The 25,093-nt window shown below is 41.1% G+C and overlaps 1 protein-coding gene across 4 annotated transcripts in view; it reads left to right on the top strand.

The window, feature by feature from the left end:
- Positions 1-25,093, top strand: part of FTO (FTO alpha-ketoglutarate dependent dioxygenase) — a 430,315-nt gene that overhangs the window by 225,748 nt on the left and 179,474 nt on the right. For 3 of the 4 annotated variants that reach the window (XM_004371582.2, XM_023726895.1, XM_023726896.1), the window contains exon 8: positions 19,386-19,510. In XM_004371582.2, the coding sequence (XP_004371639.1) occupies positions 19,386-19,510 (125 nt within the window). Of the gene's footprint in view, positions 1-19,385; positions 19,511-22,153; positions 23,172-25,093 lie in introns of those variants that run through there. The other variant, XM_023726897.1, reaches the window with a different exon arrangement.

The following is a 25,093-nucleotide window of genomic DNA, read 5'->3' as shown; positions in this document are numbered from 1 at the left end:
GGGGTGCAGAACTCAAATTCTAGTAAAAAGACCACACTTAACGGTCTGACTGAGACTGGAGGGACCCTGGAAGACATGGCCCCCGGACTCTCTGTTAGCCCAGAACTGAAACCATTCCCAAAGCCAACTCTTCAGACAAAGATTAGACTGGACTGTGGGACATAAAATGATCCTCGAGAAGAGAGTGGTTTTTAGCTCAAGTAGATACATGAGAGTAAATGGGCAGCTCCTGCTGGGAGGCGAGATGAGAAGGCAAAAAGGGACAGGAGCTTGTTGAATGGACACAGGAAATGGGGTAGAAAGGAGGAGTGTGCTGTCACATTATAGGGAGAGCACCTAGGGTCACATAACAATGTGTGTATAAATTTTTGTATGAGAAACTAACTTGAGCTGTAAACTTGCACTTAAAGCACAATTAAAAAAAAAAAACTGGATTAAAAAAAAAATTGCCATTGAGTCGATTCCGACAACCATGACAACCCCATGTGTGTCAGAGTAGAGCTGTGCTCTGTAGGGTTTTTAATGGCTGATTTTTTCAGAAACAGATCTCCCAGCCTTTCTTTTGAGGCACCTCTGGGTGTACGTGACCCTCCAGCCTGTCAGTTAGCAACCGAGCGTGTGCAAACCGAGTGTTTGCACCACCTAGGGCCTCGTTACAGATCAAGTCTCACTTTGAGGTCAGAAGAATAAGACCTAGTTAAAAGAAAGGAGTGTTTGTGGAAATGTGAAGAGCTCATTCCAGTGATTTGGGCCTCGTGTGGCCCTTTTAAACTGCTCCTGTTCTCCGTGACTTATAATTATTTGAGTGCCCGAGTTTGTGGTGGTTAGTCCTCGATGTATAGGCAGAGGTGGCGATTTGTTTCTTTCTTCCTCCATTTATTTTGCTTCTCATTTCCACTTGAATGAATTCTGTGGTCCTTTATAGTATAGAAATTAGTGCAGCCATCCTGAAGTCACTTTTTTTGATCTCCCTTCAGATCTGACTCTTTGTAAAGAAACACTTCTGTTTTGTCAGAATGACGGTGATTACCCCACAGTCTGGATCACCTCTAGCAGCTTTCTTCCCTGAAAAAATGAACTTGATGAATACAAGTTTGGTATATTTGATGACTCAGAGGGCAGGGAAAAGTTCCTGATGAGGCTCTTATAGGCAGACACGTTGAACATCAGGAATAAAATAACGTCGGTCTCCGAAGGAAAAACCGTGGAGCATGAAACCGTTCCCACTAGAAATGCTGTAAATCTTGCAAACCGTGTAGGCTTTCTGTTTGGGGCAACATCAAAGCCCAGTGACTTTAGAGATTAAAGTGTATTTGACAAGCACATCTTCCTCCGTTCCCTGCTTTTTGTGAAATTTGGCTTGTCTCTTGCCTTTGTTTCCCCTCAATATGACTTCCTTCAAACCTGTTGCTGTTGAGTTGATTCCAACTCAGTGACCCTATAGGACAGAGTAGAACTGCCGCATAGGGTTTCCAAGGAGTGGCTGGTAGATTCGAACTTCCAACCTTTTGGTCAGCAGCCAAACTCTTATCCACTGGGCCACCAGGGCTCCATGACTTCCTTACTTTCCCAGAAATAGGAAGTATCACCTCCTCAAACCTGGAGTACACTGTGGTAATTTGTTCGTTTTAAGCCTAGGCAGCAGTCCCTCATCCTTTCAGCAGTGTCCTGCCCCAGTGGAGGACACCACCTTCTCACGGTTGCTTCCCAGGGACCCTCTTATTTGTGGAAGAGTTTCAGAGAATTTGCTGACAGTAAGATCAAACAAGAGGAAGACAGTAGTTTTCCCTATCTTGGACAAAGGATTTAGTCTTTTTCCTTAGAACTTCTGTTTCATTTAAAACCATCTTCTGTGCTGTCTCTGAAGAAATACCTTTTTGTTGCTGTTGTTTTGGTTTCGTTGTTTTGCATCTCTCTGTGTTTGGGCTGTCTCAGTGATTTCCCTTTTGCAGATCAAAAATAAGTGACTGTCTTTTTGTTCAAATAAAGAAAAAAAACTACTTTTCAGATAAATTATGTTTACTGGAGAAAAAGCTTTCTTTCAGTAACATCCTTTTTGGAAAGTGAGGTCTGATAAAATTTTGCTTTTCAACTAAAAGTGTTTTAAAGGCGTTCAGCTCTCCAAAGTCAAAGATCTTCTCCTCCTGCCAGGTCCCTATAAGACCTGGCCGTTGGCCGCTTTTCAGGGTGGCCAGGTAGCAAGCCGAGGACAGATTGGGAAGATGTACAGCTTTAAGGGTGAACCCTACAGTGTCAGATCTCAGCACTGAAGAAGTGCTGTGCATTTAAGGATAGGTATTCCCAAGTGGAAGCCTGGTGAATGGCTAAGGGGCTCACTAAAATATCTTAAATTGTCTCCATTAAGCATGTAGCATCCTTAGAGGTCAGCCAGAGCTGAAACTTGAACAGCTGTACAACAAGCATCTGAGATTGTTTTTAATTGTGTCCCCTTTCTCTAACAGCAGTAATTCTTGTTTATATTGTCAAGAACCTTTCCACTGAGCACAAGCACACCATACTTGAAGGTCAAATGCTTAACCCTTCTGCATGGTTACAATGAAAATGGCCCCTTTTGTTTTTATTAATGTATACGCCAGCCGCGTCTACTGGGAGAAAGGGGGCCTCAAGCGTTCACCAAGCTGAAGTAACTTATTGTAAAAGTGCCACAAAGAGAGCATATTTTTGTTTCCATACAACAGTTGTTTCGCCTTTGCCTTGTGCACCCAACCGCAAGACAGTGTGCTCATTTATCAACAGGCAGAATTTTTGGCTACCATTTTGTTCCTTTGACCTGTGTTACTTTTTACTGACCTGACCAAATTGCTTAAAAATTTTCCCTTTCTGCTGTCAGTGTTTAAAGCTGTTTAATGTCTCTGAAGCGATGCCCCCCTTTCTTTTTAACACTTAACATTCCTATTTACCACAGCACCTGTTACTGTAGTTGAACCATGAGATTACAGATGTTATCAGTTCTTATGGACCATAATACTTTAGTAAGTATAGGTAGAGTGTCCTTTGGACTCTGGGGTGGTGTGTAAAGGTACATAGGCAGAGAACACATATGTTCATAGATACACGTTTGTTTGTGGAGGCCAGTTTGAAAAGTATGCTGGTGTATGTACTTGCTGGCCAGGCAAGCAATGTTTCTTTCTTTGCTTCTTAAGAGTTAACCGCAACTAAAGGGGCCAGTTCAGCAAACATTAATATGAGCTTCAAACGTGAAGGCTTCTTTGTTACTGAAACAAAAATACCACAGCAGGTGGTAGACTCGAACCCAGGAGGGAGGAGGAGGTTCAGTTGTTGCCCATTTTTCTAATCCTTTCAGAGTACCCATTGTCTAAACCCCAGAGTTAAAGTGTTCCTGCTCAGTCTCGTGGAGACAATTTCAGCATGAAAGAACGGTTACCAACCCTGGTTTTCTACAGCGGTTTCATCTGCGGGTATGGAATTTATAACCACTAAACCAGGCAGGAGAGGCAATTATCTCTATAAGATGAGCCAATAATATCTGCTTATCAAAGCATGAAACTGTGCTGAATATGGCAAGTCAGAGTTAAGTAGAGATCCGTGCCAACAGCAGTAGCATGTGGCAGGTTTTAGATTGTGTTAATCAAGAGAGAAATGTGGCTTTTGATGTCCTTAGGGCTCTCAAAGCAACTTTGTAGTGACCACGTGACTTTCAGAAGCCGAGGTTAAACTCCTCACAGGCCTCACCTGTGTATCTCAAGGTGCTTCACTGGTGGTACAGCTTTTAAAAGGGATTAATAATTGAGATTTGAATAATTGTTTTATTTCCCTAAAAAATGACGGAAATGTAGTTTAAAACTCTAGACTTCTGGGTACCTTAGCTGGTAGACATTAAAATGACTTAAAGGGCAGAGGCAGGATACTGGCCACCTTCCTACTCCTCCTCGCTATGATGGCTACCTTTATCCCGTTCACCTGTCAGGTGCCTCTTGGTCACGTAGAGCCATCCATGGTCATATTTTTATTCCAAATCACAGTTGGAATTATTTTTAAAAATGAATACCTCATAGTGTAAATTCTCTTTTATAAATTCATGAGCAGTGTGGAGTTAAAAATCTTGTTCCCATAAACTTCAGATACAGATTCTGATAAATTTTATAGGTACTCCTTCAGCCGTGTTTTATGGAACTTCTTTTTTTTTTATTATTATGGTAAAATATACACAACATAAAATTTGTGCTTTCAACCATTTTCAAACCCTCGATTATGTTTTTACACTAATTGCTCATGTAAGTATCAGATATATTCCTAACCAGAAAGGAGCGCTGCATCTCTGCTGCTGAAGCCACACTTGAGATCGAATGATGGCTGCTTCCAGCGGCAGTAAACATGTAGACATCTGCCAAACTGGAGGACTTTTTGTTTTGTTTTGTTTATTGTTGTGGTTTAATAAACTTGAGAACTTTTGAAGCCTCCGTGTAATCCTGGCCTGTGTTTCCATCTGACACTTATGTTCCTTTCGTATGTTATACTCATAAATGTGGGGAAAGAGTGAAAAAAATTCTAAATGATATTATCATTTTCGTCCTTGACTTGGGAACATTATAGCTAGGCAGGTCTGGGATATTTGGAGTAGATGTAGATAGAAAGATAGTTTGTTAGATCTGAGGCTCAGCAACCGTTTTGTCTTCTATATTGAAAGGTGTTATTTACTGTGATCTCAGGTCTTCTGCCCGTGTCTCCAAGTGGGACTCCAAACAATCAGGAGTGAACCACTGTTTCTTCGCCAAGTAGAAAGCCTTCTTGGAACCCTGGTCTTTACTGAAACCATTGTCAAGAGCTTATCATTTTTCATCCCAGCTCTGCTATCCATGCTTACTCTTCCTGTCACTGCCAGTGAGACTCTGGGCCAGCTGTTAAACACTCCGAGCTGTGGTTCCTTCACTTGGACAATGAGTTTGATAATGATAGCACACAGCGTTGTCGGATATGCTGCATCCCTGCCTCACAGAGAGTGGGCCACTTTACATTTAGTGATTACGTAGCTGGTGGTTAACAGAGTGGACTCTGCTACCAGACTGCCTGAGTTTGAATCCTGGCCCCAGCTTATGAGCTATGTGATCTGAAGCAAGTTACTTAATATCTCTGTGCCTTGATTTTCTTATCTATAAGCTCGGATAATAATAAGACCTATTTTACTGAATTGTTATGAGAATTTAATGAGGAATACATCAAAAATGATTAGGATAGGGCTTGGCATATGGTAAATGTTTAATAAGTGATAATTATTATTGCTGTTGTTTTTGTTGTTGTTGTTAATACATTTCCAGTGATATGTTTTATAAGACCACTGTGATGTGTTTTTCCCCCCATAGCTAATATTAATGCTTACATTGCTGGTTAAAAGGTCCTGAATACCTGTTTGAGAATTATATCCAAAATTAAACATGTGGGTGGCACAGGCAGTCTGTGATTGCATACTAACCTAAAAGTTGGTGGGTTGAACCCATCTAGTGGCACCATGGAAGAAAGGCCTGGTGATCTGCTTCCATAAAGATCATAGCCAAGAAAACCCTATGGAGCAGTTCCACTGTGTAGCACGTGGGGTCGTCATGAGTCAGAATCAACTCGATGGCAATGGGTTTTTTTTTTGTGTGTGAGTGTGCGTGAGTGTCTGTCTCCTCTAGGTAAATATTTGCCAGGTAGCAGGTAATGCTGACATTGAGGACTCTGTGGACAGTGGTGTTTGCAGAGAGTGGCCTAGGTAGATGGTATCTAAGGACAAGCACAGCAGCTCTGCCCGTGGGATTGTCACTGAATTGGCTTTCCTAGCAGGTAGTTATTTCATTTACAGTTTTAATAGTTGCATTGTTAATAACATGAGCTATTTCATTACAGTAAGGAGTAGTCTCTGATCCCATGAATCTTAAGACAAATAAGATTTTTAAGGGTGGGCCGAGTGTATGTGGTAAAATTTATTAGTTATATCTTCGTTCTTGCAGGTCTACATTTTAGTTTTCATTGCCTCAAAATGAACAGTACTTAGCAGGTCAGTGTTAAATAATAGCATTAGGATTATTATAGCAATGAGCAGAATATTCTAGTAGAGCAGAGAAACTATTTTATCAATCACAATCAATTCCAAGAGCTTAAATAAGTTGAACAGTAAACACATATAGCCCCCATGGTCACCCTTCACCCCATGTATGTCTTTTATTGCACTACTTGGATTGCAAGCCCCTAGTGGCCAGATACTGTGCCCTTGAGGATATCTTCTGTCTAGATCACTGATAGATTTGTCACATGGGAATTTGCATTCAGTACATTCTATTCTGTGTATCAAAACAAAACCAAATCGATTGCCGTTGGGTTTGCTGTCGATTCCGACTCATATTGACTTTATAGGACATAGAGTAGAACTGTCCCATAGGGTTTCCAACACTATAAATCTTTATAGAAGCAGACTGCCGCATCTTTCTCTTATACAAAGTGGCTGGTTGGTTCGAACCGCCAGCCTTTCGGTTAACAGCTAAACGCTTAACCACTGTGCCAGCAGGGTTTCCCTGTTTTCTGTGTTCAGTACTGTGTATGTTCAGTATAAAATGCCCTGGGCCTTGAGTTAGAACACCTGATTCCCAATCTTAGCCCTACTCATTTACTCATTTTGATACTGAACAAATTATTTAATTTAGCTGAACCTCAGTTTCACTATCTGTTAAAATGTAGTCAATAATACTTTTATCTGAAGCGCTATAAACCCAGAAAACCCATTACCATTGAGTCAGTTCCGACTCACAGCGATCCTATAGGGCAGAATAGAACTGCTTCATAGGGTATCCAAAGCTGTAATCTTTATGAAAGCAGACTGCCACGTCTCTCCCACAGAGCAGCTGGTGGGTTCGAACTGCCAACTTTCAGTTAGCAGCCGAGTGCTTAACCACTGCACCAGTGGGGCAGCTCTACAGTGCATCTTAATCCAGATGCTGCCTGACTCACATGACTTTTATGAGGATCAAATTAGGTCATGTTCATGAACACAGTGGTAAATGAGTTTACACGGGTTAGGTTTGGACACTGGCGTCTGATGCCTGGGTTAGATTCGGCTCTATTGCTGACTAATGGTGTAAAATTTGGTAAGTTACTTAACCTTTCGTGTCTCGGTTTTTTCATCTGCAGAATGTTCGGAGTAAGCAATATAATGCATGTGAGCAGCTTAATAGTAGCTGGCATGGAGGAAGCACTCTGTAATATTAGCTGCTATATATCATCATCATTGTCATCAATTATTGTTATCATTATTATTAATCAGAAGGCATTCAGGCTAAGAGATATTGGCTTCTCTGGTACAGATACACCGTCAACACTAGAGGGCCGGGAGAGAAGGGCTCCAAGTAGTATAAAAATGATGACCGATTTTAGTAGCTTTATGTGGCTCTGGGTGGCACAGACAGTTAAGTGCCCTACCATTAGCCAAAAGGTTGGCAGTTCGAACCCACTCAGAGGTGCCTTGTAAGATAGGCCTGGCAGTCTGCTCCCCAAACGTCACAGCCTTGAAAACCCCCTGGAGCACAGTTCTACGCTGCACGTGTGGGATCGCCATGTGGTGGAATCGCTTTGACGGTCACCAACAACAGCAACACGTGGCTCCAAATGGTCAGGACTCTAGATTTATGCTGAATCTCAGCAGCAAAATTCTAGGGGGAAAAAAACGCTGACATTTATTGGTTGCTTGTCTTAGAGTAGAGTCTTATGTGTAAAAATTGAATCCTGTCAGTCTTGTGAAGTAGGTGCTGTGAATGTCCTCATTTTACAGATGAGGAAACTGAGGCACAGAGAAGATAAGTAACTTGCCTCTTGCCAATTCAGCCACTAAGGGCGCTCAGACTCGAGTCTGAGTTTTCATGCTTTTCATTACCACGCTCAAGTCTGCAAGGAAAAGGGACACCTCTGACTCGCCAACTGTAATTTTCTCTCCATTACAGCCAAGAGCTGAGAACCACCCCCACCCACCAGCTTTGCTTAAATTTGAGTTCTGTACCGTCTAGATCCCAGCTCAGATACAGTGACACTTACATGTAGGTTGATGTGTGTATATGGGTGTGTGATTTTCCCAAATTGTTAATTCCTGATAAACTTTTCTCTCATGCCCCAAACTCCTGTCTGCCAAACGCCCCGCAAGCACCTCAAACTCACATGTCCGAAACTGAGAGCATCCTTTCCTTCCCTCCTGGTTTTGGGGAGTTATTCACTCACTCTCTGCCTCAGCATCCTCATCTTTAAACTCAAGATGCCTCATATCTGGTTACTGTTGGAATAAATGAGATAATAAGGATAAATGCTCGTTGCGGTGCCTGGCATGCAATAAGCACTAAATAAATGTAGCTCTTACTATTGTTGCCACTGTGGGGGAGCAGTTTTCTAGGCCTAGGGGCAGTAGTGGGGTCTTGACTGGGCATTTTGGCTTCCCTATCCCTATCCCAAGCAGTTAAAATTTCTCCTAGGGCTCTGGTTTGGATGCTACTGAAAGAATGAGTGGGTGTGTGTGGTGGGGGGCAGATATATACAAAGGGGTGAATTATAACAAAGAACCTTTTCTGCTTCAGTTCTTGTGCAGAAAACATATGTTCAGTGATGCAGGCAGCAGTTGGGTTAAAGACACACTGTAGGGCCGCAGACAAAAGGCTTGTGCTCTTCCTGCATTCACAATGTTTCCAAATATATTCACTTGTCTCACTTGTTAGGGACTGAGCTGTCAGCTGGATCCGCTGGCAAGTGTGATTTCTTTTTCCCGTTCCCTTTCAAAGGCCTTTCCCCCCCTTCCACTCTCCCCCAATGTTTTACACTTCATATAATCCAGTGTGCATGACAGACCACTTCAGCCTTTGTGCTACTGATGCTTGGGGGAAGGAGGGAGCTGATCAGATGGAGAGCTGGGGCAACTTTTCACTTGCTCGAGGATCGGAAGATGCGAAGCCCGGTGGAGGCCAAGCGTCATCAGTGGCTCAGTGATTTAGTGCGTGGTGTAGCTAGCCGTTCTTCACCTTCATTGAACAGTTAGGCCAACAGATTCATGCAGTAAGATTCTTAGAGGTGGTGGCTGGGGATTGGGAACATGTGTGTGTTGAGGTGGGGCTGGGAGAGTTCTTGATTTTATCTGTAGAGTGAATAGTTCGTGATGAAAACACAGCGATAAGGAAGGCGCTGCGGAAATAATTGGAGAGAAGTCAGCTGCCATTCTCATATTCATTATGTGGAATATATATGTATGATGTATGTCCATACTTAATTCTAGATCCAGGCAGTATTACTGTGTGCCATGGCTACCGTTTAACATTTTTCATTTTCTTTGTGGGAGGTTCTGCAGGTATGGTGGGTTTATTTCCACGGGTGAGACTGTCTAAAGAGGCTTGCTTTTATGTTCAGTCTACCAGAGCTCCTGTTGTAGTGAACAGTGAGCTAGAGATTGAAGGATTTAGCACACTCATGCTCTGCCACTGATTTGTATTGCTGCTGTCCATTTCACCCTCCCAGTCTCAGTGTTCCCATCTGCAAAATGGGTAATATATTTTATTCATACCTTATAGAGTTTACCATGCTGAAACCAAGTAACTTTTATAGGTAGGGGTCGGTGAAAACACTTCTGTTTGTAGAAATCCTGTTTGTGTCTTCATTGCCATATTATTGAGTCAATTTCAACATTCCATTCAACATTCCATTCTGTTTTAAATTCCGAGAGTCTTGTTCATGTTCTGTGTTTCTCGGTATTGTTTATTAGCTGATTGCTAGTCGTGGAAATCACCAGCATATTCCTAGAAAGGAAAGGCAGCAGGGAGGCAGGGAATTTCTCATTGGCTTAGAGTTCTAAATGGGCTGTTAGCTCTCTTCAGCAGTAGAGACAATTACAACATTGCTAATCAGTAGGCAGTCAAGTGGAATTTCCCATCTATGGTGTCTTCTCGTGTGAGGATAATTTCCGCACCTAAAGATCTACAGACAAAAGAGTAGTATATAAATATTTTCTAATGGAAAGTACCAACAAAGTCATCCTCACCGACACATGTCAGAACTGACAAAGGAAAGTACTGAAGGTATTACAGTTTTTACTGCTGTCATTTGACTATCCTTGAAAGGAAAACATTGTAGCAGTGTATATGTTCCCCTCAGATAGAAAGTAACAATCTGCAGAGATTTCAGGAGTGGGTAAAGCTAATAGACTGCAAGTTGGGATAGAATGGTACCTGAGTGGCACCTTCCTCTTCTGCATGAAGTACAATGTCACCCAGAGCCAACAGTAGAACAACTGGAACATTAACTGATATTCTTTCCCACTTGAATGGATTCATTTCAAAGAGTGATGGGAAGGAGGTGAGAGTAATAAGCGTGTGTTTGTGAGTCTTTTCCCCCAGTGTATGAGTTTTGTTTTTCCTTCTTTTTAAAGGAAGCGAAAGCTTCAGAAGCGAGAAGGATTCCTGGGTTCACTTGGTAAGAATAATTATTGCCGTTTCTCTCACCTCTCTGTGACTCAGTCATTATTCTACAGATTACATGTAACAGTGACTAAGAGTAGACGCTACTGAAACAAACGAAGCTGTTAGGCTACTTGTAAAACGGAGGGAAAAAAGAACAATGATTTTGTAAACTCCATAAAGGTCAGCAACAGGCTTTCAGTAAGTAAGCAGAGACTAGAAATCAAATCCCATTTCCTATCATAAGAAGCCCGTTGTTTTAGCTGCAGTAGTTAATGTACTGTATGTGAAAGATTTAAGACTAGTTGGAAAGCTTTGCTTCTGTTTTATTAGGCTGCTATTGAAAAGCCAACAGCGTAACTTGGACTAGGTGCTTTGAGATTTCTTAATGGGCTGTCAGGGGCAAGACACCAGGGCTGTGCTATACTAGCTCTTTCCTGTACATTAAAACAACAGGGGCCAAGTGATCACATACAAAAGTATGAATTACTTGATGCTTTCTCTGTTCCATATGGCCAGCCATGTCTTTAGCAATTAATCATGTACGAAATCAGTCGAGTGCTCTCCGAAGCATTGAAGTCAACGTTTAGTTGTACCTGTGCCAGTGGGGGCAGCGAGGTTGCAAGCGTAAAATAGCAGGATGAGGGGCTGCTGGCGCCAAGGCCCAAGCAGCTGGCTTCTTCTATAAACAACACTTTTTTTTCCTGTGCACCTTTTTTTCTTTCTTTCTTTTTTTTTTGCTTTCCTTGACACGCACATTTGCTGTTTTTCACCGTCATCTGAAACACCAAAGTTGCCAGCTGAAACTGAGGCCTCCATTGGCTGCTCCGTCTTTCCCTCCAGCAGCCTGGGCGTTCCAGCGGTCATCCACATGACTGTGCCCGAGGGTCCATGCAGTGCCAGGCAGATGGCCGAGGCTCAGTGGCTCTTAGTGAATCAGATGAAGTATAGTGATTTCTGTCCTGGTAGAAGGAGAAAAATGGGAGATACTATGAAAGTGCTTTGGGGAAAAAAAACTTATTCAAGTTTATGGCTGGTGACATGTTAGGATTTTGTGTTTTCTAATCAGTAGCCATATCTTTTCTTCTGGGATCCTTTCCCCCCAAATATTTTATTATAATAATAACAATTTCTGACATTTATTGAGCGCTTCACATGTGCCGAGCATCATGCTAAGTGTTTTACATGGATTATATCATTTAATCTTCATAACAGTCTTACAAGTTAGGTGCTATTACTTGCGCCCCTTTACAGATGAAGAATCTGATCAAAGAAACATTTTCCCTGAATTCTTTCGCCACAAACATTCATAAGTACCCTCAGTTGGTTCTCTTAGCCCAGTAGAACATGATGGAAAAACGGTAAAGTATGTCTTACCAGGACATTTTTGAGGATTCATTTGGTAAACTCTGCTGAGATGTTCATTCAAATAAAGTGGGTCTTTGAGATGAATTGAACCAAGTGTGTCTTTAAGTGGGAATAAAAGGCTGCTTTGTTGGCAGCCTCTTGGAGACTTCTGCCTCTGTACCTTCCTTTCAAGGCAGTCTAGCTTATCTTGTGTTTTCCTGGGTGAGTAGACTGTGGGGGTGGGTGGTGGCTAGGGAGGGGAGGGATGAAGACAGCGCCTTAAGTGATCCAGTAGATGAGGCACCCAGTGGTGGCTTGGTGTTATCTCTTAGCCGAGGTCATCCAGGATGTGTTTTCTCAAATTCAGGAAACAGGGGAAAGAAAGTTTTAACATTGTGTAAACATTAGCACCCCCAAAACCTCCTGCTCCCGGACAGGGAGATAAGGTAGGCAGAAGGGCTGGGAGGAATGTTTATTTGTTCTTCTGGGCTGTGGATCCAAGCATGCTGGAAATCTTTGGTGGTGCCCAGTCCAGTTTAGAAAACGTGAAGGCATCACTCAGCATTGAGCTACACAGGCCTCACAAAACAGTCATCTTAAACTGACAATCAGTAAATGAAGGAAGACCTGAGATCGACCTTTCTTTGATGGGACTAAGGCTATCTCAGTGGGTTCTGGGCCTTTCTTCTTTTCAAAAAAAAAAAAGGAAAGAAAAAAAAAAGTGTTTCTGGACTTTTGAAGAGATGCCCTGGTTGGGTTTTTGACAGCCTGTGGCAATGTTGATGTGAGGAAATAGCTTTCCCAGCTGATAACATCTTAAACCAAGTTTCTTCACAAGTTGAACCTTTAGCCCTCATTATCAGTCAGAGTGTAGCTTTGTAATTTGTGTGTGCGGAGGGGAAATATAACCCTAACATGAGACAGCTATGTATATAAAAAGTGTTCAGAACAACATTTTCCCCATAATGACAGTATTAGTTTTTTTGCTGGTGGTGAGGTTGGGGAGATGGGAAGGTGGGAAAAGTATACAATTCTGGGATCCTGGTGTTTGTGTTGTTTGAAATTGGAAGAACAGTAGCAGAAGTTTTTGTTTTTTTATGTACTAAGCAGTGGGATCACCAGCCATATTTGCAGAATACCATCCTGTTTTCCTGCATTTCCTTAGACAAAGTTCTCTGATTTGTAAGAAGAGTAGATTAAATCTGAGATTTGGAGTTACAGGAAACTTTTATCCAGTATCAGAGGGACACCAAAAGAAGTAAAGATTTATCTAGAATTATTAGTAAGTAGTGAGTGCTGTGATTCTCCTTTTAAATCTCAGTGATTCCTCTCTGAAAACCTTACCTGGATCAAATTCTTTATTGCATGTATGCCCACATGCACTATCCTTACGATATGCCAGCATTAGGACATAACTGAACGTTACCGAATGTGACCATGTACCCAGCAAGAGTTAGATGAATTGCTTAGTTGTAATTGATGCATGAGATACAACAAATTAAGAATTTGGAGACTTTTTTCCAAGAAAGCCTAAAATTGTGGCTCCTTCAAGTGTTGATTTTTCTTTTCTTTTTTAAATCTCTCTCACTCGCACACTCTCTCACTTTAGTTTTATGCTTGAAGTTTTGAACCAGGAGAAACAAAAGATACTAGGGAATTCTTGGGGGTCCTCAGGATGCTGTGGGTTGCCAGAGTTTAAAGTGGTTTTTCTTTACTGAAATGAAGAAAGTGAGACTTCTTCCTTTGGCGTGTTAGGAGGATATGCATAGATTAAGTGTGATCGTAATGTAGTGAAACTATATATTTTTAGACACATCCATCTGTCTAAGTAGTCACCTAGCGAGGGCATATACTATTTTTCTTGACACTGTTGCTTAAAAATAGTTTTTACAACTTCAGAAATAGTTTGATTCAAACCAAAGCTTGTTTCACATACTGTTTTTTTACCTTGAATGGTACTCTCTAGCTTGATGGGTCCACCCTATTCACCAGACATGCTCCTGCATGTCATTTAGCTTCATGTATTCAGTAAGCATCTATTGGGAGTCTGCTTTCACAATAAGGTGCCATGCTAGGCGCCTAGGAAGATATTAGGAAGAAATGTGTGTAGACTCTACCTGTTCTAATAGAGCTTGCTTTCTGGAGGAGGAAACATCTAATGAATAAGTAAGTACAGCAGAGTGTGATTGTGATTCGTGAGATGCTCAGAGGTGGTGCAGAAGAAGAAGAAGTGATCAACTCTGCTTTGGTTGGTTTCTGTAAGGGAGTGGTTCAAGGAAGACTTCGCAGAGAAAGTGTTATTTGAGATGTTCCTTGAAGAATGAGTAGTTACTGGCCAGTTATAAAACAAAACAAACAAACAAACAAAAAAAACTCGCTGCTGTCGAGCCGATTCCGATTCTTAGCAACCCTATAGGATAGAGTGCAACTGCCCAATAGAGTTTCCAAGGAGCGCCTGGTGGATTAGAACTGCTGACCTTTTGGTTAGCAGCTATAGCTGTTAACCACTATGCCACCAGGGTTTCCTATAAAACAAAAGTACAGATGAATGTATAGTATAGGAGGACCATGTGGTTTCTGGGACTGCATTTAGTTTGGTATGGAATAGAAGATGGCAGAAGACAAAGTTTGAAAACTAAGCAGGACCTGTGTCAAGAAGGGCTTTTTCGCCATGTTAAGGAATTCGGGCTTTTTGTTTTATTTTAAGTTTTGGTATCCCCAAATGCCAATAACTGAAGCTTATTTAAACAGAGCTGCTCTGGTTTAGGTGGGGTTTTGAAGGTTAAAGCTCCTTGGTGACCCCCAGATACTTCCTAGAAATGCCAGGGCTTCAAGAAGAAAGCTTAAAAACCATGGCTATGGATATTGCTGAATTATTTTGCAAGGAAGTAACATGTTCAGACTTGCAGTTTTAAAAAATCACGCTTGCAGCAGGAAAATTCAGGAAAGGCATGAGATTGACACAGATTAGTTTGGATATTGTTGCATGGCCAGATGACAGATAGGCCAGAATTAAGCCTATGGCAGTGGGGAAGGGATAAGTTTGAGTCATATTGAAAGGACTGGCAGGATTTAGTGTTGAGTTGTTGGGAGTGTGGGGATAGGAAAGGAGGAGATTGGGATGACTCCTAGGCTTCTAGGTTGGGTGATTACATTGATAGTGGTGCTAGTGACCACTCTAGGGAAATGCAAGAAAAGAGTGCTTAAGATGAGGAAAGAGATTGGTAAGCAAAGATGATCAGTTCAAATTTGAACAAGTTGGGGTTGAGATGCCATGTTTGAGGTGGTCTGTTTAAGAAGAAATAGCTAGTAGTTGGCTATAAGGGGCAAGAGCTCAGAGGGGAAGTCTGCTTGAAGGTAGAAGTATAGGTGTCATTAGTCTACAGGGGACACAAAACCATTGGAGGGGGAGGTCACCCACACAGTGAGTAGGTGGAAGAGATGAGAAAAGAACCAAGGGCAGACATAACTCTGGGATAACAACAATTGAGGGTCTCAGGATGAGGAACCTACAGAGGAGACTAAGAAAGATAGGCCAAAGTGTGGGGCAGGGGCCTAGGAGAGAGGTGCTCAGTAATGCAGAGAGGTCAAGCAAAAGCAGGACTGATTCTACAAATAAAACTCACCCTCAGAGGGTAAAGATTCCCTACCATTGGGGATATGCAAAAGAATATTGTCTCTTGCTCTCAGCATATATGGAAGTTTTATGGTTGTGATCGTTTAGTGCTTGCCTGTTTTCCTTTTGAATTTTTTGATTTAAAGTAATGGACCCTTGCAGGAATCCTTTTGTTAAAACACCACAACCTGCCAAAAACCAAAACCCATTGCCGTCAAGTTGATTCCGCCTCATAGCGACCCTATAGGACAGGGTAGAACTGCCCCATAGGGTTTCCAAGGAGCTCCTGGTGGATTCAAACTGCTGACCTTTTGGTTAGCAACCATAGCTGTTAACCATTACACCACCAGGATTTCCAGCACAACCTAGCATAAGGTATATTAGCGGAGTTTAAGATAATAATCGGTAAATGATAATAATCCTAGTCACATGTACCATGCAACTGGTCTAAGAGCTTTGTATGGATTAATTAACTCGTTTATTCCCCATAAGAACCTGTGAAGTAGGTTCTGTTTTCATCTCTGTTTTGCAGTTGTGGAAAGTGTTTACAGCTTACAGCCAGCGCTCCTGAGAATATTCTTTGCCCATCCTTGCTCTGGCCAACATTTCTATGAAAAAGAGTTACTAATGAAATTTAGCCTCCAGAGCGTGTTTCCTAAACCTTGTGGTTTACTTTCTTTATATTTTGAGGGAGAGGATGTTTTTGCTAATAGGGGACTTTTAAAAATTGGTACTTGTTTGAAAACAATTCTGTGTTATTGCTAATAGGAAAATGGCTTATTACCATTTCTTGGGTAAAGTCAACCCTCAAGAAGCTGACACTGTTACAAGGAAAAAAAATTATTAATTGTCCAGTTTAAAAAAAAAAAAGGATGTTCTTTTGAACTCTGAAATTTCCTTTTGTGCAGTGACTTCTTTTCACCCTAAATTTTATGAAATACTGTACTTTAGGGTCTGAATGCTGAAGTTCACCTCTCTTCTTTTCAATTATTTTAAAATTTAATTAATTAATTATTTTTTGCCGTAGCCGAATAGTTTTCATCATCCAGATATATTTCTCTATATTTTTACTAACTACTTATTCATTGGATGTGCTTGATCACTGATTGACTTGTTTTTTGTGTTCTATCTTGTCCTAAAAATGCAAGGGAATTAACTCAAAATGGATCATAGACCTAAATGTAAGAAGCAAAACTGTATAACTTCTAGAAGATAACATAGGGAAAAATCTAGGTGACCTTGGGTTTGACAGTGAGTTTTTAATAGAATACAAAATGCACGATCCATGAAAGAAAAACACCTGGTATTTTAATTATAGTTAAAAATTAGTTTCCAACATTTAAAACATTAGTTTTCACATTAATATTTTTTTTCCTATTTTCTTTGGAAATTCAGAGAATCTGGCATCATTGAGCCAGCTTTTCTGAATTGCAAAGTTGGCTGGAACTAAATAGTGGCTGCCTTTTTAGAGGTAACCTCTGCTTAACTCATTCATGTTACCTGCCTGGCCCCAGTGGGTATTTAAATTTGCACCCCCTTCTTCAGCTGTTTGGAGACTGGGTTTCGTGCAGGGAAATTGCCTAGAGAGGTTTAGCATTCCTCCCTATGCTGGTAGACTGAAAATGTTGTGGCCATAGAAGCTGAGGAGAGTCCGGTTGGGTATATGTCTCAGTATAGTAGATGTAATACTGGACCTAGGAGGCAGAGTCAGCGTCCTTTTCTTAGTTAGTGATAGTCAGGTCATCTTGGATCTGTCACAGTGGAGATGCTCTTTCCTGCCATATCTACTTGTATCAGTGTTCTTGACTGTAAGCAACAGAAATGGATTCTGGTGAATTTAGGCAAAGTGGGACTTTATTGAAAGGATATTGGAGAATTCATAGTATCAAAGGAAAAAAGAATGATTTAGACTCAAAAAGTTCAGGAAACCAGGAATACTGTGAGGACCACGGGTGGTAGAAGCTAAGAAAATTGATAAATTGCTTCCAAATATTTTCCCTTTCTTTGTCATTCCTTTGAATAGTTTGAAGTCCTGGAAAAGAGATTCAAGTTGGCCTAGCCCACATCCTTGATAAGGGTGAGCTGAGCACCTTGATTGACAGTCCCTCCAGTACTGCACACAGGAAACCAAAACCCAAACCTGATGCTGTTGAGTTGATTCTGACTCATGACAACCCCATGTGTTACAGAGAAGGACTGAGATCCATAGAGTTTTCTTGGCTGTAATCTTCAGTGAAGCATATCACCTGGACTGTATTCCACAGAATCTCTTGGTGGGTTCAAACAGCCAACCTTTCGGTTAGCAGCCAAGTACAAACTGTTTTAGGCACCCAGGGATCTCTCTGTATACAAAAGAAGAAAGGAATTCCCAAAGAGGAGATCTAAGTGCTGTTACCAGAGGAAGGGGGGCCAAGTAGGGATGGTAGGCAACAAAAACAAGACATTCTTGTTCACTACTCTTCTCAGAGTTGCCATGGGTATATTAAATATGCACTAGAAGATGCAATACGGAGTAAGGAAGTAGTCTGTCAGGTTCCATGAGAACCAAATTATATGGGAGCTCTTTAAGTAAACAAACGTATTGGCATCAGTTACATAAGGAATATATTGAGTGACTAGAACACAAAGAGTGACAATTTCATTTCTTCTAGCAATAGCTATGGTTACAAAATCTCCAAGGAAGCCACACTAAATTTAAATTAAAAACAACTTTTATGAATTCTATAGGTTTCTATTCCAGTTCTATGACGATACATGCATGTGATGAAAAGTTCTATGGTTAAACCTTGCGAAGAGTTTGGTCAGATTTCAAATACCAGTTAAATACTTTTCATTGTGTTCTTAGTTGTTTTTATAATGGTACATAAATTTAAGTGTTTAAAATACATGTATACAAAAAGAGCATACAGGAGTATGTTGGAGGTAAAAATTGAAACTACGATTTCAGATCTGAGTTTTTTTTACTAAATTCTCTTCATTAAACAGGATATGATGTGCTTCAGACTCAGCAGCTTCTAAAAGCAGCATCTGACATTTCCCAGCGCTAGGTGGAGGCTTGAGTATTTTCACACTCACCTGTAAGCCTGGAAACCCTGGTGGCATAGTGGTTAAGAGGTGCACCTGCTAACCATAAAGGTTGGCAGTTCAAATCCACCATGGAGCTCCTTGGAAGCTCTATGGGGCAGTTCTACTTTGAGTCGGAATTGACTCCACAGCAGTGGGTTTGGTTTTTTTTTTTTTTCTTTCTGTAAGCCTAGTTTCTTTTAAGAACTCTTCTTGTGGCCATAGAATAAATGATTCTTCCCCAAATCACTAGTCTTCTACATCTAAGAATCCCTGAAACTCATTTGAAATATCAGTATAACTGTGTGCAGTGGATTTTCAAAGCTGGGAAAATGTTCATTGATACATAATGCTTTTAAAATTTTTGTGGTCTTGTTTCTTTCTATGCAAGATCTTGATTTTCCACAAGCAAGCAAAAGGAGTGAGCCTCTCCCCCCGCCCCCCCCAAAAAAGAAAAGAATCACTGACATGGCTGGAAATAGAAATTAATGATTCAAATAAGAGAGGCAGAGCGGAATGCCTCAGCTGGGTGGCAGGAAGCAGAGAGAGGGAAAGCTGGAGACTGCTCTTTTTTAAAAAGGCAAAACAAACAACTCACAGTGAAGTGTACGTGAAAATCGTTTCTAATAATAGCTCATGGTAAGCAATTCCCAGGGAAAAAATCGTGGGTGCACTGAGAAAATTAGAGGGAGAATGCACAGTATCTTGATGTGTTACTTAAGGCAATGGAGCTTTTGAGTTTACCTTATGTGCCATGTACATTGATTAAATACAAAATATATGCTGGCCATTTTTGACCATCATTTACTGTATTGATTTGTTAGCAGGGGAAGTGTAATAAAAAAGGCATTGATTTACTGTCCTTATTTGCTTATGGGCTTTTTTTTTATTATTAATTTTTCACTTTTTTGGATCATTTCTTCTAGACAAATGCTGTGCTTCGTGAAGTTAGAAAAGAGGGGCTCCCCGTGGAACAAAGGAATGAAATCTTGACTGCCATCCTGGCTTTGCTCACCACCCGGCAGAACCTGAGGAGGGAATGGCATGCCAGGTTAGTGCAGAATGGAATGAGGTTCGTTGTCCCCCCAAAACAAGATCTATATTTAGTTAAACCTTTCCTTTTGGCTGGTCTCATCCCTCTCAGTTGTGGGCCCATGAAAAATAAGCAAGTTTAAGATGCCTTCAGCCAAAGGTAGCTTTCCTGCACACGGTACCTACACTAATCGTACCGCTCCATGATGTCATCCATATTTGTATATGATTTATCCCTGAGTATAACATTTAGTGTACAGGTTTGCATTTTGAGCGTAATGTAATGTAAGTACCGGATGCTGAAGAATCCTTTTAATCAACAGTCTAAAAGGCTAGCATTTAGTTAGGACAGAGGTTGAGAAATCCACACAGTACCCTTATATCACTCGATGAGGGGTGGATTGCTTGAAGTGGTCTATTTATCAGCCCTGTTTTTAGAATTGACCAAGTAGGGGGATTACTTGTGCTTCAACCTAGTTTCTTTTCACATGGACTTATCTGTGGTTGGAGAGCTATTACTGGTGGAAAGCTTCTACAAATCATCAGTTTTTCCAGGAATAATGCTTGCATAGTAAATATCATGTTATACCGCTCTTATTTGAAAAACAATTGATCCGTGGAAGGCTGGAACTACTTCCTCAAAATGGTGGGGTTATCCTTTAGATCTGTAGCTCGTAAAACATGTTGAATTATTGTGTGTCTCTAAGCGAGAGGGAGAGGAATCAGGAGGATTATGCTGTATTTGTCTCAGAATCTTATTTGATGCTTAAAAATTCTATGTGTCTGGGAGTCAGGGACATTTATTGATAGCCATAATATTCTCCAAATGAGTTCATGCAACAGTATCTACAATAATTGATAGCTTCACTAGTACAATTATCATAAAAATAGATTCCTCTGAACAAGGCTGAGGATGAGCATTTTCCAAGGAAGAAGTCAGTAAAGTATATGAACTGTCGATTTTGATTGGGTATCAGAAAGCTGCTTTTTCAAATATGTGTATTATCTCTAAGTTCAGGTTCACATTCAAACAATAATTTAAAAATTCCCAGTGATATCCCCCGCCCCTTTTTTGTCGTGTGGTCAGAGTAGGTGAGAGACAGTTTAAACTACAGTAATTAAATGATTTCCAATTTAACTTCTAAGAATTAATTTTTAAATTTTCTTTGTATTACAGTCTAGGTATGTATATTCATTAAAGTAAACACATTTTATTAAATAATGGAGTAGCTGTGTTGGGACATCTAAGAGGTTTCTCTTTCCTCTCTCTCTCTCTCTCTCTCTCTGTTTGACCTTTTATATTTTTCCCCCTGGTGATTCTTGTTAAATAGGAAAAGGCGAAAGAAAGAATTCCCCTAATCCCTCCCCAGCCCCCCATCCCTCCATTGACAGCACGGCACAGAGAGACCAAATGTTGAGAATGATGTCTTTTGTATAGTGCATTTGGTTTGTTAACAATAATTTCCTAATACACCAAATCATCAGACAGCATGGCCAGAATGGCCTGTTTAAAAGGAGTCTGGTTTCAGTATTTCTGGCCCTTACTGCTAACAGTTTAATCAGGAGCTGGAGCCAGTGGTGAAGTTGATGTAGTCTAGCATCTGAAGCAAAAATTCTCAAGTCCTTTGTGGTAGGGGAGGAGAAAAGAAAGAGCTTAGCAGCTGACACTATGCAGACCTCCTTAAAACTAAACACCTGAAAGAAAATTTCAAGAGGGTGATGTCTTGAGAGCTCAGAAGGAAAAGTGTCCTTAGAGTATTAAATAACCATAATCCTTCGCCCACCCCTTCTCCTCCCCCATTTGATGTTTCCCATCCTGGTGACCTATCTAAAAGACTCATCCATATGATCTGTATAAACAGACTGTTACCATACACCCTCCTTCCCCGCATCAAAGCTTCATCGGGCCGTCTGGAATCGGGCATTGCCTTGAGTGGCCATCAAGCATGTGGTGGTGAAAGTTATAAAACATCCAGTGCCATGCGTACTGAGCTGCCTGTGCTGGCGAGATGGGCCTATTGTGTACTTTGGAATTACATGAGTTAAAATGTGCTTTGACAGAAAATAATTAGCACTCACCAAAGGCCAAGCAATAGGTTACAGTATTTTACTTTCATCAAAGCTATCAGGGGATCGGTTAGATTAGATAATAGAAATTTTTTTCCTTCGAAAGTTAAATACAGATGACTCTAATTACCTTATATTGCACGTTAGAGAATGCATTATGATACTACAGCTTCAAGAAATGTAGGTCAACTGAGACTTCGCAGCTGGCAATGACTTTAGTATAAGCTTACAGTAATACAGAGATTTCCCCCCTTTTCGGCAGGTTCATTTGCGATGATGATGTTAGAGAGAATTTTTTGAAAGTGAAACTTGTCACTTGGTTATAAACTGTATCTGTCTCAAGCTAGGAGCTGAGCCATTGTTTGGGACTCACTGAAATCTCTGAAACTGAAAGCACATGTTCCCTATAATTTAGCTCTGGGAGGAAAGTGTCAATTCTGCATGAGTCGGAGTAACCGAGTTTGTCACAGTGTCACACAATTCTGCAATTGTAGAGGCACATCTGAGTGGTGTGGGTTTCCTTCCCCAAGCTCGGTAATCCCATAAACAACCCTCTCCAAATAGGCTTATTAGGGCTGTCTGTTCACTTCCCCAGAGTTGAATGATCCAAAGTACATCGGGAGAAGCTGTGTGAATGCAGGATAAGTGTTAACAGAAGTGGTACAGAATTTCTGAAGATTTGGCTTTGTTTATACAGTCCACTCTGCCTGATGGACAGCTTGTTATAGCTTTTAAAGAACTGGGCAAGCCCTCTGATCTGACCCCTTCTTGACCTCTGCGGCCCAAAGGTCAGTCTGCAGCTAATAAACTCTGAGGTTCTTAGAGTCTACTGTAGGAAAAAGGCAGAAAAAGAGCAGCTGCAAGGACTGGGTGTCCCAGGATAGGCTGCTTTAGGGTCACTCTCTGATAATGAAAATGATTACCAAATTATCTGGAAGTTTAACCGCAATAGAGAGTGAGGGGGGGTGGAGCCCGACGTATTAGGTTTGATAAATGGACTGTGAAGAGGCCCATCTGGCTCTCAACATCTTTTCTCCCCCCTTTCCCTACCGAGGGGAAACATTTTAAAATAACAGCAGTACATATAGACTCAATGACCCATGCGAGGAGCTGGAATGGATTAAGATTTAATGGTGACAGTGGAAGAAATTATCATTTGAAAAGTCCACCAAAGAAAAGGTACAGTTCAGTGTCCATGCCCGACTTGTTTTTCTAAATAAAATATAATAAAAATCAGTGCCTCTGTTTATTTTATGCAACTCCCCGGCATCTTTCCTAGATTGCTGAAAACTTTGAGGTCTCTGTTTATTATGGAATAATTGTTTGTAGTCAGTTTAAGGAAAGGAAGGGGCTTCCTTTTGCCTCGAACATGTCAGAATGAGAAACATTTTGTTTCTGCCTATTTGCTCAGTTTGAATAGCTTAGGTAAATCAAGTGTTAGAGAAAATGCTTCCCAAAAAAACTGGTGCACATTTCAGCATCTGACCACTGACCATTATGCAGTTTTTGATAACTGAATATGTGTGTGACTCCTGAACAGAGATGTAACGAGGAGAGGGTTAGAGGCAGGCATTTGCCCCCCGGGTGCAAGTCCAAGGGGGCATCAGATGAAGCCGGCTAGCAAACCACACGCCCCCCCCGCCCCCCGAACACTGTTTTATTTCTACTATAACTTGGCAGTTTTTCTGTAAAAATAAGAAAACACATAATATTTATTAACTGAGTATATATTTGCTCCTTTCTTTATTCCTTTTTTTTTTTGAGAAAACATGCCAGCATGCTAATCAGTGCCAATAGTGGATAGCTCACAAGCTGAATGTTGACTTACTGCTAATTGCTAAGGAAAATCTATTTAAAGCACCCCCCCCCCCAGTTTCCTGTGAATATGAAGTGTCCTGGTCTCAGAGCAGTGACACTGGACCATGAAGCTCTGTGCTTTTCAGCAGAGACGGCCGGCATGTCCCATGATTCTCCTTGCTGAAACGAGTGATTTTATTTAGTAAACATAATGTTTTTGTATCTTTTGTATACCTGCTGTGTACAAAATACTGCATGAGGTGCTGTGCATAATATAGTGTACTAGGCAGCTGGTTTAAGGATTTATCTGGCAGTGAGAATTCAGAAAGTGCCAGAAAGAGGCTGTAGAAGCAGTGGCTAGAGCCGTGCAGCCGTTGCTGCCACAGCAGAGTGGGAAGTTGCTCTGACTCTTTAAGGGAAGTAAGTAGGTGTCTTAAAGGACTAACCCGTTGCCATCGAGCCCATTCCAACTCATAGCGACCCTGTAGAACAGAGTAGAACTCCCTCATAGGGTTTCCAAGGATCGGCTGGTGGATATGAACTGCCAACCTTTAGGTTAGCAGCTAAGCTCTTAACCACTGTGCCACCAGGGCTCCCTTCAAAGACTAGAGTTGTTGTAATATAGAGAACCCCTTATACTGAACTACATTATCTACATAATACAAGTCTCACCCAGTCAATAATTATAGTAGAAAATAGAAATAAAAAGCTTCTAAACATTATCCCAAATAAGCATGTTTTTCATCTTAGGTTTGCCTTGACTATGTATGTCTGTCCATGGGGATTTAGAGTAAGCAGAAAGCTAGGTAAAGGATAATTCAGGGAGATGAGAAATGCTTAGAGAATTAACTATGCTTTTTAACTTTAAAGCTGTGCCTTTCAATTTCTGCTAAGTTAATTTCAAATACAAAAAAGAAAACAAAAGCAAGGCCATTAGACTTTTTTTTGAAAAACTGAGATATAACTTGCATAACATAAAATTTCACATAACATAAAATTCACCATTTTGAAGTGTACAACTAAGTGATTTTTAGTATATTCACAAGGTTGGACAACCTTCCTACTATCCAATTCTAGAGCATTTTCATCACCCCCAAAAGAAACCCTCTACCCTGTTAGCAGTCACTCTCAATTCCCCTTCAGCCTCTGTAACCACTAGTCTACTTTTTGCCTGTATGGATTTGCCTATTCTGGACATAACATATGCATGGAATCATATAATATGTGGCCTCTTGTGGCCGGCTTCTTTCACTTAGCGTAATGATTTCAGGGTTCATCCATGTTATAGCATGTATCAGTACTTCATTCTTTTTTATGGCTGAACAATATTCCTTTGTGTGGGTATACCACATGTGGTGTGATGGATTGCTTTTATATGGCCTTTCTTGCCATGGTCTTGTAACTCCCACCAAATGACTGCGTGGGACTATGCAAATAAGGTGCTTGTGACCCACCAAGGGAATTGGATAACTTGCTAATAATGCAAATAAGGTGCATGATATTCTTGTAAGGGTGAGATTATGCAAATAAGGAACATGGGACCCTAACAAGGGGATTGGTCAGTTTTGCCATCTTGCCAGACTTAAAATGAGCCATCCCAGATGCCCCCGCACCATTTTTTGCCATCCCAGAGGCGAAAAGAGCTGGGAGTGGGGCGCATCTTTTGAACCCGGGATCCCTGTGCTGAGAACCCCCTAGACTCAGGAGACACAGAGAGAGAGCTGTAACGCCAGAGATG

This window comes from Trichechus manatus, unplaced genomic scaffold (assembly GCF_000243295.1).
Source record: "Trichechus manatus latirostris isolate Lorelei unplaced genomic scaffold, TriManLat1.0 scaffold00014, whole genome shotgun sequence".
NCBI lineage: Eukaryota > Metazoa > Chordata > Mammalia > Sirenia > Trichechidae > Trichechus > Trichechus manatus.
Note: the sequence above shows the minus strand (reverse complement) of the source record. Positions and strands in the feature narration are given on the sequence as shown.